Source organism: Sinocyclocheilus rhinocerous, unplaced genomic scaffold (genome assembly GCF_001515625.1).
Source record: "Sinocyclocheilus rhinocerous isolate Xijiao unplaced genomic scaffold, SAMN03320098_v1.1 scaffold472, whole genome shotgun sequence".
NCBI classification, from domain to species: domain Eukaryota; kingdom Metazoa; phylum Chordata; class Actinopteri; order Cypriniformes; family Cyprinidae; genus Sinocyclocheilus; species Sinocyclocheilus rhinocerous.
Window position 1 is genome coordinate 573,969 of NW_015641089.1, and position 12,512 is coordinate 586,480.

The following is a 12,512-nucleotide window of genomic DNA, read 5'->3' on the forward strand; positions in this document are numbered from 1 at the left end:
CAGATAGATAGACACCAAAAAGACAATTTTCTGATGTTTTCCATAACTTACAATAAAACTTGGGGCTTTAATAAACTTTTAATCTTTAATAAAGATGAAAATATTCAGAGTAAAGGGAAAAGACAGTCTTACACTTTCAAACAGACTCACACGCACCATTTGTCCTGTTGTAGAATAAACACAAAGGCCCCGGGCTGCTCTCGACAGGGGGCAGGGGCCCGTTTACTTGCTTTGGAGGTGCTAAACACCTTCCCCCTGAGATAAAAGATGATTAATACCTTTGAATGAGGGCCGCTTAGTGGCTCAAAGTCCCTTAAGTACTTAATTAGTGAAAGGATGGGTCTGACAGCACACACGACGAAGCTGAAGAGCTGAAGAATTTTAATGTAAGTATCTACAACAATTGGTTATTCATACACCTTAGAAGCCCAACTTTAAAAAAATGTCCATAACCACTGTAGATGAGGCATCTGGATCCATCCTCCTCCTCTGGAGCTGCAGCGCCCATCAGCGGTTCCCCGTCCTGTGGACTGAGCTCCACCTGCGAGCCGGCCGGGGTGCGTGTGGACCGCGTGATGCTGTATGAAGGTCTGCGGGAGGTCGAGATCATCGAGGACTGTCACTGCGAAGCCAAAATGAGCTGGTGTGTCCGAGTGCCATCTCTGAAAACATACCACTCTGAGACTCCGTACGAAAGCGTCATAGATGCAGGCAAATGTGTCGGGTCGAAAGGGGCACCAGGTAAGAGAAAACAAAATAAAAGTCCCTCTATAATCAGTGTGCACTAGAATATATCCCTAATAATCAATCCTGTTGGTTACAGGAAAGAAACTAGTAGCTTAAGTAGCAAATAATTACTGATATGCCTCTAAATTTATGCAATATTAAATGCATTATGATACTTTTTTAATTTTCTTAATGCCTACAGAGGGATTTTCATGCGTACCGACTAAGTTTGATTCCACCCTGATTGAAACTCCAAACAAAGTGGAGCTGATCCAAACGGTGGCCCAGTGCAAACTAATGGAGGGATGCTACCGAATCCCGTATGTAGAGTATCATTACGAGATCACGTACAACGATGACGGAGTCAAAGTAGAAAGTCTGAGGGTGAGTAAAACAACAAACAATTGCAATTGCATAAATTGAGCTTCAACTGTGAGTGAATGAAAATAAACAGTTTTTTCGTTTGTTTTCTTTTTGCACAATTCCCAGGGTTTTCAACCAATTTCTAATTGTGGTTATTTTTGTTTTATAGATTTTTAACAGTTTATTCTGAATGATATATTTAATCTCTGTCTGATTTGGTTGTTTTAGCCATCAAATGTAAATCCTCTCTCAGTAGTTGAATCTAAAAAATAGCATAATGTAATAATGTAGATGTTATTAATGAAAGTAGCATTTTAGATATTAGATATACATTCAATTCAAGATATTATTTTTTTGTTAACTCACTGGGTTAGTTAAAATTCTAGATTGGCAGTATGAAAAGGTTAATAAGAGCCTCTGACAGGACAAACCAATAACTAGTCTTTAGTAAAACGAAATTCAATCGTCCAGTGCTAAAGGATCTCACACCAGTAAATGCTGCTATAGTCAGAAAGGAAATGAGTCATTTGCACGTGACCCGTGATTGCTTTCTCCATTTGTTAGATCTAAAGATCAGGACCCTGATCCATTTCCCCCTCCAAACATTTCCAGTTCACATTTCTGTGATTGGACAGCATTGAACTCAAGTGTGGATATATGCATGAAGATGTCACACACTTAACGACTACTTAGTGCTTGAAAATCCATTAGCAGATTATACACAAAACAAATGTGCATGTCCTAAAATTTCATAAGAAGTGACTAATAACAATAGATGCTTTGATTTAATGCAAAAACATCATTTTAATATTATTTCTGAGGAAAAATGCCATGAAAAAGTGACAAAATGTCCCAAATATTAAAAATGCAGAGACAAAAATGAATTCTTTCTATTTTATGTTATCTAAACTCTGATGTGTTTCATTATATCCTTTTCTTGACCTATGAAGTTTAGTGTGGCTGTAAAGTATTTGACACGCATGTTCTTATAGGGTTATATTACCAAAAAAGGTCAAAATGACCCTGAAAATCAGTTTTAAATTCATATGAAGTGTTAGCTAATTTCTAAAACAGATACTAATCCATTTAATCATGTAAAATCCTCACATTTTGAAGTTTAATGCCGATCTCGTGTGCTTATTGAACACATCTGTGCCAGATGTTCTCCGTCTGACACTGCACTCACAAAAGGTGCGAGAAGGCCACAAATGGTCCCTGCAGGTGCCAGATCAAAGCACTTAGCATGTTAAAAGGCTGTTCCGCTTTAACAGCAGGTGGTGAACTGATGGCTCTCTCTTGTGTTGCTAATGTTCTTACAGGAAATAGATGTTGGCAGATGTTTGGGAAGCTGCACCTCAGGGAGCCGCTGTCTTCTCAGGTACACGCCGCACATCTGACTTTACACACAGCTAAGCAAACACACGATCACACACACACACACACACACACCCTTTACAGTGTGCACTAAAACACAGCGCTGTTTGCTTTGACACTTCGGTCAGTAATTTTATATGTGATTTCCATTTTTTTCTAATGCATATTTACAAATTTTCAGGGTAGTTTTTTTTTGGTGTTATGATGAAAAAAAAAAAGAAGGTATAACACCAACATGTCAAAAAAAACAAAAAAAAACAGAATCACTGAGTTGGAAAAGGAATCACCCCGTTGTGTCAGTATTTTGTTGAACCACCTTTTGCTTTAACTTTGCTGAACTGCTCAAGTTCAGTTCAATTTGATGCTGTGTGTTTGTGGACTACAGTCACAGATTTTCAGTGGCGTTTAAGTCTGGGCTCTGACAGGCCATGCAAGCACATTCACCTTTTTCTCCTTCAATCACTGTGTGCTCAGTTCTGCTGTGTGCTTTGGCTCATTGTCATGTTGGAAGGTAAACCTCTTCCCATTGACAACTTTCTGGCAGACAGACTTCACTGTGCTTCTAGGCATTGATAAAGCCTTTGAAATGTTATTGTCTCCATCTCCTGACTTGTGCCTGTCCACAACTTTATCCCGGAGCTCTTTTGACAGTGCCTTGCCACCCAGAGTTGATTGTTTGCTTCAGTTGTAGGACTGAGATGCTCCAGGAAAGCTCTTTTCATGCTGAGCTAAACAAAATGAGCCCAGCTGATCACAGTTGAAAGTCAAATGGCTTTGTGTGCCATTGAATTAATAAATTAGATATACAGTATACCTAATACAGTAATATGACAATTAACTCAGACTTATAACATGATGAAATACAGTGTAAAAATAATAATTCAACAGTCTGACAGTAGATAGATAGAAAAATGTTACACTGTAAATAAAATCAGTCAATGAATAAAGTATAAAAATATAAATAAAGAGTATATATAAAGTAAAAATATAAAGTAAAATATTGCGTATTTGGAAATAATTAACTTTTATTTTTAATGTTTTTGTCTCTTATGTTCACAAAGGCTGCATTTATTTGGTAAAAAATACAGTAAAAACAGCAATTTTGTGAAATATTATTACAAGTTAATTGTTTTCTATTGTAATATATTGTACATTTATTGCTGTGATCAAAGCTGAATTTTCAGCATCATTACTCCAGTCTTCAGTGTCACATGATCTTCAGAAATCATTCTAATATCTACAGTAAATTACATTTTAAATATTCAAATAGAAAACAGTTATTTTAAATTGTAATAATATTTCACAATATTACTGTTTTACTGTATTTGATTAAATAAATGCAGCCTTGGTGAACAGAAGAGACAAAATCATTAAAAAATGTTAATTTTTCCAAACTTTTGAAGACAGTTCTTTCAAAAAGAATAAATTATTCCAAACTTTTTATTCCAAATTATTCCAAACTTTTGACCTGTAGAGTATATAAAAGTATAAATGCATAGGATCTATCGATATGTAACTTGTAGAATCATGTTGTTTCTGTCCTAAATGAAAGTTTTACTCAAACTCACTGAGTGAGCTTTCTATTAACATTAACCACTTTAAACAGCTTTTGTACATGTTAATGAACAAATGTAAAAATAGACACACAAAATGTTCTAAGCTTAGTGAGAAATAATGCTATGGCTCATTATAATGTGTGATACTTGGATGGTGAACATGCTGGTAAATTTTGACAATAACAGATCTTAGTTAAGTTTCATTAGTGAGATGTCCAAAACTGCATTTGATGTTATATAACACTATATATAATTTAACATAATTTTAAACAGATTTTCTAAAAGTATTGCTCATTTGTAAGGTTTAAACCGTTTTTTTAACACTTTTTTTTTTTTTTACAGTTGAAAAGCTATTTAGTGCACCTTTAAACCTTTGCCATTGATGATTTGAGTGCATTTTATTGGATGTTGACTAACACACTCGTGTTTCTGCAGGAGCGCGTCTGATCTCGGTGAATGTCTGCTGTGGGCTGAAGGACAGGGCAACGCTTGTGTTCCTCAAGACTACGAGAGCCACACTTTCCTCAGTCAACATGGCCAAATCCGCACTGTTCTGGCCATCACTTCCTGTCTATGCCAGTCTTAAACACGGCGTCCTCTACTGGACGACATCAGCAACTACAGTGGGAACATGATGAAGTTTCCCTCATGGATCATTTTCACGGCTGTAATGTCAGGTTTGGGGATGTGCATTAATGGACGGCAATTTAAAGGAATGATGCAATGATGCTGTTCAGATATTTCTGTAATATATGTAAATTATGTAAAAAGTATTTTGTAAATAAAATCTATGTCAGAAAGTGAAGAAACAGCCTTTCAGTCCACCATTTTTGGATTACATGACAATCTGCACAGAGCAACTAAAGAAAGTTACACATGCAAATAATGTCTCAGTTTTAAATCACGTTACAAATCAACCAATAATTAAAGCGTTAGCAAGAAATGACAAAGAAGTGTTGCATATGCAAAATAGCCTAAATACTGTAATCCCAAAAATATCATTAGAGAGACAATTAAAAATTATTACAAACTGCAATAAAAAAAACAATCCAATCTGGAAAATGTGGGTAAGACCATTTCTGGCCTTATTTGGAAATTATAACTATGAAATGTAAAATTCACAATTTATACACAAAATTATAAACAAGTATACAATAAACAGCTTATATACAAAAATGTGTAATCCTAAATAAAATAAAAAATATAACATTAGAAATATATAAACTCGTGCATTAACATTTGCATATTTAAAGAGATAATATAAGATAATAAGAGCCAATTTCTTACATTTCTGGAAAATATTCAATTCACAATCCAAAACAATTTTTCCAGAAATTAAATGTGCAATTCACAATCTATGTATTTTTTACAAATTTATAAAACTTGTACAAAACTTGTAATCCAAAATAAATAATTCTAAGATTATACATTTATAAACTTGTGGAAAATAATTAGATATACAGTATACCTTGTACAGTAATATGACAATTTTCTCAGACTTATAACATGATGAAATACAGTGTAAAAATAATAATTCAACAGTCTGACACTAGATAGAAAGATGTTATACTGTAAATAAAATCAGTCAATGAATAAAGTATAAAAATACAAATAAAGAGTATATATAAAGTAAAAATTAAATATATAAAGTAAAATAAAAAGTATTTTGAAATAATTAACTTTTATTTTTAATGTTTTTGTCTCTTATGTTCACAAAGGCTGCATGTACAAAACTTGTAACCCAAAATAAATAATTCTAAGATTATACATTTATAAACTTGTGGAAATTTTGCATTAAGATTTGCATGCTTTTAAAGATGATAGATAGATAGATAGATAGTCAAACTTTAATGTCATGTTTATAGTCCCTGCACTGTCCAAATGCACATTTCAAATGCTTTGTTGCAACTGTTTGGGATTTGTGACATATAAGTGAGTAAACTGCAACATCAAAAACATAGATAGTACAGTGCAGACAGTATTTGCACCTAATATAGTCTTTTAGGGCATAAGAGGCATGCACCGTGATGGTGCTTCAACTGGGGCCACCTACTTTGATTTTAAAGCTTGGAAGATATCAATCAAACAAGTCAACAACTCTGAAACTAGAATAACTGATTGCAAAGATGCCATTGCAACAACAGTCTCCTTCGGCATTAATATAACAAGAGCTCATGCCATCCATTAAGCTTATGCAATCCATTAGTATTAAAAAAAAACACACTGTAATGAGCCCCTAATGAAAACAAACAATTACAGATGAGAAATTAAACCAGTCTAAACCACCCAGCGAAGTCACTCGCACTTACATTTAACTATTGATTCACACTCGAGCCCGCATTTATTCAAATAAATGTTCCCTTTAACATACGAGCCGCGCAAGATTGTAAATCCAACTGTTTGAGCAGGTGTGTTTGCCATTAACATGAAAACACAAGGCACATGCTGGAACCTTCTCACGGTGTTTGTCGAAATAATTATTGCTCCTGTATCACATTATCCTCCTTTGTCTCACTTAATGGATCCATTTAGAAGGAAGTCAACCGCCCGCGGTGCGCCAAATCCACTAAACGCCCTAAATGTGGTAGTATAATTAAACATCTGAGCTACAATTTAACAATTTTATTTCTTTAATCGACATATATGAGGCTTGTTTACAGCATAGCACGGTAGATAAACACTAATTTCCTCTCAGGATCTCCCCACAGGACCACCAGTCCAGTTCGCACCTTGTTAACACCGCCATTAGATTTGCTTTACATTCACTGATTGCTGATTCACATTTGCGACTAAATAGCAGCTCTTTACGGCTGTTGACCGAAGACTTTGCCAACATCATATAAAACGCTGCCAGTCTGGCTGGGCTTCATTCAGTCCAGCTCCAGCAACCAAAGAGCATCTCTTGAGGAGCAGTGAACATGTTGCCCGCGGTGATCTGGATCTCCGTGATGGGACTCGCCATCTGCAGACCGTCTCCGAATCAGCTGGAAACCGAGTCTGCAGAAGTGCGCTCGGAGGCCATCAGGAGGCTGTTGGAGGTGTTTGGGATGGAGGATCCTCCTGCTGCTCTGGTTCGGGGACACAAACAGCCTCCTCAGTACATGCTGGACCTGTATAACACCATCGCGGATGTGGACGGAGTCACCAAAGACCCGACGCTCCTGGAGGGAAACACCGTCCGCAGTTTCTTCGATAAACGTAAGCTTCTGATTTCTTTATTGATTTGAAGCGGGACAGTGAACATAAAGCGCACACTTAGGATGGAAAATGTTGGGAAGCACTTGTCTTTCAATTTTTATTTATTTTTTGTCATACGTTTAATTGTACAAAACAAAAGAGATTTATTCTCTCTTTTTAAAAATGTTTTATTTTTAAATTTATTTTAATATTAAAGTTTTAGTAGTTTTGTGTTTTTGTGTTTTCTTTTTTTTTTAAATAAAAAATGCCTCTATAGTTTTTTTTCTTCGTATTTTAGTATAACTAAATGAAAATGAGGAATGGCAACTAGCCAGCTAGCCATACGTTTAATTTTTAAAATATTTTATTTTAGTCAATGTTTATTTTTTTTCAAGTAGGTCTAACTTTCTTAATGGCTTTAGTTTTAGTTAGCTATAATAACGTTTGCTTATTAATCTTAACTCCATCTCATCTGTTTAAAAAAAAAAAAATTAATTTTTAGTTTTTGCAGTTTTATCAAGATTGAACTATTTAACTATTAAAAACTAATTTAACCAGAAGCCTTTAGTTATTTTTTTAATCATGAGATCAATCAACAAAAAATCAAGTAAATTCTCAATGTTTTGATACTTTATTTTATTTTAATTTTCAAATATGGAATTGCATAAGAGTATATAGGCCTACTTAAAAGTTTAAGTTTTGTATGCTTTAGTGTTTAACTTTAGGTGTGCATGTACCTAAATATTCAAAGATTGGGAGACTAAATCTGAATTATTAATAATATTAATTACATTTTATTTTATGTTTTTGCAGTTTCGTCAAAAGTAGATATTAGTCTACAAAATTAATTTCAAACATTTAAACAGAAGTCTATTGCATTTTTAAAAAATATATATGATAAACATTCAGTCAACTAAAAATCAAAACATTAAGTACTTTTTAATTTAAATTAATAAAAAAAATAATATTTTTTATTTTAATTATGAAATATGAAATAGCTTGACCCTACGAATGTATAATTAAAAATATAAATGTATGTTTTAGTTTTTAGCTTAACTTTAGTCAAGCATGTACTCAAATATTCAAGATTGCGAGACTAAGTGTAAGGTTTTGAGAATGGCTCATTAAGACCCATATCCATCAGCCGCTAATCTGAATATTGAGGTGGGGGATGGTGTAAAATATGTATAAAGTATGTGCGATTGTGTGCCATTTCTCATCACGACTTCTCTCTTTAGTGCATAGTGACCAAATCGAGTTCCTCTTCAACATGTCCACGGTGGCCAAGAGTGAGAAGATCCTCACGGCCGAGCTTCATCTGTTCAAGCTCAGACCACAAGCATCGCTCACGTTCAACAGACATCACTTCTGTCAGGTACAGTATTTACAGTCCCAAAAGAAAATGATGCGCTTCTGAAAGAACGTTCTCCAGGTTAATCATTTCAGTGATGTTTGTGTGTACAGGTCAGTGTCTATCAGATCCTCGATAGCAGCAAGAAGAACGTCTCACAAGGGAAGAAGCTGCTCTCATCCAGACTGGTGCCCATCCACTCCAGCGGCTGGGAGGTTTTTACCATCACTCAAGCTGTGAGTATGAACTAAAATCACACTTTCTGAAAGCTTTTCTCTGCCTATGTAGAGTCTTCCAAACTTGCTGCCTTAGAAGGGAGCCGAATAGGTTTTAGAACTCACCCAAAGAGTTCCTCGTGCAAATTCTTCTCAATAATAAATGTTTTATATCTCAAAGGTTCGCTCCTGGATGTCAGATGAGCGCAGTAATCTGGGGCTCCTGGTCTCAGTCAGGACTTTAGCAGGTCTTCAGATGGACCTGAAAACCGTGCGTTTCGCATCGGGTCGTAACCACCATCACAGCAAACAGCCCATGCTGGTCCTCTTCACCGATGACGGCAGACGAGCGGCTTCTCTGGAGATCACGCCTAAAGGTATGACATATCGGTCTCTTAAATAGACTGAGATAGTCTGCTGCTTCTCAGATGTTTCTCCACAATAATCTCAAATGAGCGATAGTTTAGGCTGTAGGGATTCACATTAATACATCTTGTCCTAAACCAGGAAGTTTGGAGATCTGTGGAAAGGTTTGAATAAAAAAAAAAAAAGAAAAAATACATAATAAAAATATATAGTGTTATAGTAAATAATAAAAAATACAATGTTGTATAACTAATAAAAATATACTAAATAAATAAAAAAAACTAAAATAAATAAATTATTTAAAAAGTTGTTTAAAAAATAATACTTAATATAATACATCTAACAGTACAGTACTACAAAGAGTAGGGAAAAAATGTACTAACGTAATAGAAACAGGGTTATTATAGTTAACTAAAATATTAAAAAAAAGAAATGTTGCTTGAAATAATTTAGCAAATAAAATATTAAAAAACTTGGAAAAGTAAAAAAAACTGTGTAAAAATGAAACAATAAATAAATAAAATTAGTGATGTAGTAAATAATAAAATAGTGTTATAGTAAATAAAAATAATAATGTTATAGTAAATAAAAATTAAATGTTTAAATAAAAAGTGCTTAAATAAATAAAATAAAACAAATAATATAATGCATCTAATATAATACTAAAGGGAAAAAATGTAGTAATGTAATAGAATAGTTAACTAAAATTAAAACTTAAAACCCTAAAAAAAGTACTTTAACTTAAAATGTTTAAAATATACATACAACTATATGAAAATAAAAATAAAAAATTGATATTTTTTTAAATACAAAAATTAATAAAATCAAATAAACCAACTAATTTGCTAAAACTTTAAAATTAAAATGTAGTTGAAAAAAAATTTCTAACTAATCCAAAATATTTAAAAAATAGCATTTTGATAATAAAGTAACACAAAATATTTCCACATTATAAATATATAATTCTATTATATGTTTGAAAGAAATATTAATTTTTCACCGTATAAAATGGGTCTTTTCTACATGAAAATATATAACTGACTTGCACATTTTAAGTTGAGGGTGCCTTGCACAAGGATGATCATATTTAGGGGCAAAATAAACGATTTGTCTTTGTCTTCAGGTTCAGATGATTCTCCCAGGCTCCCGTTTCCCAGCCTCCCTCTCCCGGCTGCGGCCCGTCGCAGCGCTCGCTCCATAGACTATGATGAGAGCGGGGAGAAGATGCCGTGTCAGCGTCTGCCGCTCTACGTGGACTTCGAGGAGATCGGCTGGTCCGGGTGGATCGTGTCTCCGCGCGGATACAACGCTTACCACTGCAAAGGCTCCTGTCCGTTTCCCCTGGGTCAGAACATGAGGCCCACCAACCACGCCACGGTCCAGTCCATCATCAACGCCCTCAAACTGACCAAAGGCATCGAGACGCCCTGCTGCGTGCCTGACAAGCTCTTCAGCATCAACCTGCTGTACTTTGACGACGATGAGAACGTGGTGCTGAAGCAGTATGATGATATGGTGGCCGGCAGCTGCGGCTGTCACTGAGCAACCTCATTCATCTCTGGACGGCTCACACACTGACCTCTCTGTCAGAAATCTGGACTGGATGAAACTGTCAAATATGTAAATAGAGATCTAATTTTAATATATGGAGGAGCTTGAGTTGGTCGCTTATAAAAGATGTACATTTGTATATTGCATGTTGTGAACTATTATAAAGTCTAAATAAATTCTTACACAGAAATGATGGATAGAGTTGGTTTTTATTTCTGTTGTTGTTGTTGCTATAATTTATATATCGCAAAAAAAAACAAAAAAAAATTATTTCCTATTTTCCTTTTTTAATTTCTTTCCCCCATTTTTTCAGCTTTTTCCTTTTCCTCTTTTTATTTTCTCATTTCCCCTTCTTTTTTTCTATCTTAAAAATAATGGATAGTTGTTTTTTATTTCTGTTTGTTGCCAGATAATTTATATATAGCAAACTTTTTTTCTTTTCCTTTTTCCCCATCTTTCTTTCCCCACTTTTTTCTTCTTCCCCTTTTCTTTTTTAAATTTCCCTTTTTTAGTTTTTCCTTTTATATATTGCAAAAAAAAAAAAAACATTTTCTTTCCCCCTTTTGTTTTTCACTTTTCCTTACCCATTTGCTTTGTTCTTTACCCATTTTTTCTTCCACTATTTCTTTTCTTTTTACTTTTACCCTTTATTTTCCCATCCCCCTTTATTTCCCCTTCCCCCATTCTCACACATTTAATTTTTTCTTCCCCCTTTTTCTCTTTTCTCCTTTTCTTTTTTCCTTTCCACTTTTGCTTTTTCTTCCCCCTTTCTTGTTCTTTACCTATTTTTTCTGTTTACTTTTGCCCTTTTTCTTTTTTCTTTTGCCTTTCCCCTCTTCCATTATTTTTGTTGCTTTTTTCCTTTCTTTTCTTCTATCCCAGTTTTCTTTCTCCCTTGCTTTTTGCCTTTTTCTTTTCCTCTTTTCCATTTGTCATTCACCTTTTTCTTTCCCCTTTATTCTTTTCTTCTTTTTTGCCTTCCCCCTTGTTTTTCCACATTCTTCCCCTTTTCTTTTATACCCTTTTTTTCTTTTTCTCTCCTGTTTATTTTTCCTCTCTCCATTTTTCAACCCCCTCGTTATCTTTTCTTTTTTCCCCTTCTCTCTTTCTCCTCCACTACAAACAGAGGGTTTTGAAGACTCTCAGTATCTGTATCTTCATGATTCAGCTGAACTCACATTAATCAGTCCATTCACTGTAAAAAAAAATTCCGTAAAATTTACGGTAAAAAACCGGCAGCTGTGGTTGCCGGAATTTTACCGTTAAAAATACGGTAGCAACGTTTTAGGTTTTAACTTAAATTTACAGCTAAATACCGTATTTTCATTAACTGATGTAATGTTAATATACCAACCTATTGAAGTACTGAAATCTGTTTTGCACCTTTGTAATACACTGATAACCACCAAATGCAGATGGTGATGAGAAAGTCACATGATGAACCAAAGCCCATCACAAGCAGCTTTTAAATAATAACATATATAGAAGGTGCACAGTGTCATTCACACAAACACTAAACACCATCATGGTAACACACATGAAACTGAAATAATGCAATAAACATTCATTTAACAACATTAGGTGTAACACACAACCCTAATATACAAAACTGATAAGAAAAAACTAAGAAACATAGTTATTTCAACAAAAAACATCAAATTTGAAATGTAACACAGGGAATTCTGGGAATGTCAATTTACGGTTATTCACTGTAAATTATACGGTCTTTTTCACTTCCAAAAACGGTATACTACCGTAAAATTAATGTCCAATACATGTAATGTCAGTAACAGTTTTTCACTGTATATAGTAGGGGAATTTACCGTTAACCAT

General features: G+C 34.3%; 2 protein-coding genes across 2 annotated transcripts; both read left to right on the forward strand.

The window, feature by feature from the left end:
* The first annotated feature begins 461 nt into the window (after nucleotides 1-461).
* LOC107754608 (uncharacterized) lies at nucleotides 462-4,748 on the forward strand. Its single transcript, XM_016571119.1, has 4 exons — nucleotides 462-741; nucleotides 929-1,110; nucleotides 2,409-2,467; nucleotides 4,455-4,748. The coding sequence occupies exons 1-4, from the start codon at nucleotides 462-464 to the stop codon at nucleotides 4,603-4,605; spliced, it is 672 nt and encodes a 223-aa protein (XP_016426605.1). The 3' UTR covers nucleotides 4,606-4,748.
* A 2,167-nt stretch (nucleotides 4,749-6,915) lies between these two features.
* On the forward strand, nucleotides 6,916-10,772 carry LOC107754609 (bone morphogenetic protein 2-like). The gene is made up of 5 exons (XM_016571120.1): nucleotides 6,916-7,217; nucleotides 8,435-8,571; nucleotides 8,661-8,783; nucleotides 8,944-9,139; nucleotides 10,252-10,772. The coding sequence occupies exons 1-5, from the start codon at nucleotides 6,938-6,940 to the stop codon at nucleotides 10,668-10,670; spliced, it is 1,155 nt and encodes a 384-aa protein (XP_016426606.1). The 5' UTR covers nucleotides 6,916-6,937; the 3' UTR covers nucleotides 10,671-10,772.
* The last annotated feature ends 1,740 nt before the right edge of the window (nucleotides 10,773-12,512 follow it).

What these genes read in the sequence shown, in the direction of transcription:
- LOC107754608 (XM_016571119.1), top strand. Translation starts at nt 462, where the DNA reads ATGAGGCATCTGGATCCATCCTCCTCCTCTGGAGCTGCAGCGCCCATC. An exon ending in CGGGTCGAAAGGGGCACCAG is followed by an intron (nt 742 to 928) that starts GTAAGAGAAAAC and finishes TAATGCCTACAG; the next exon opens with AGGGATTTTCATGCGTACCG. An exon ending in GGGAGCCGCTGTCTTCTCAG is followed by an intron (nt 2,468 to 4,454) that starts GTACACGCCGCA and finishes GTGTTTCTGCAG; the next exon opens with GAGCGCGTCTGATCTCGGTG.
- LOC107754609 (XM_016571120.1), top strand. Translation starts at nt 6,938, where the DNA reads ATGTTGCCCGCGGTGATCTGGATCTCCGTGATGGGACTCGCCATCTGC. An exon ending in CCGCAGTTTCTTCGATAAAC is followed by an intron (nt 7,218 to 8,434) that starts GTAAGCTTCTGA and finishes TTCTCTCTTTAG; the next exon opens with TGCATAGTGACCAAATCGAG. An exon ending in ACAGACATCACTTCTGTCAG is followed by an intron (nt 8,572 to 8,660) that starts GTACAGTATTTA and finishes TTGTGTGTACAG; the next exon opens with GTCAGTGTCTATCAGATCCT.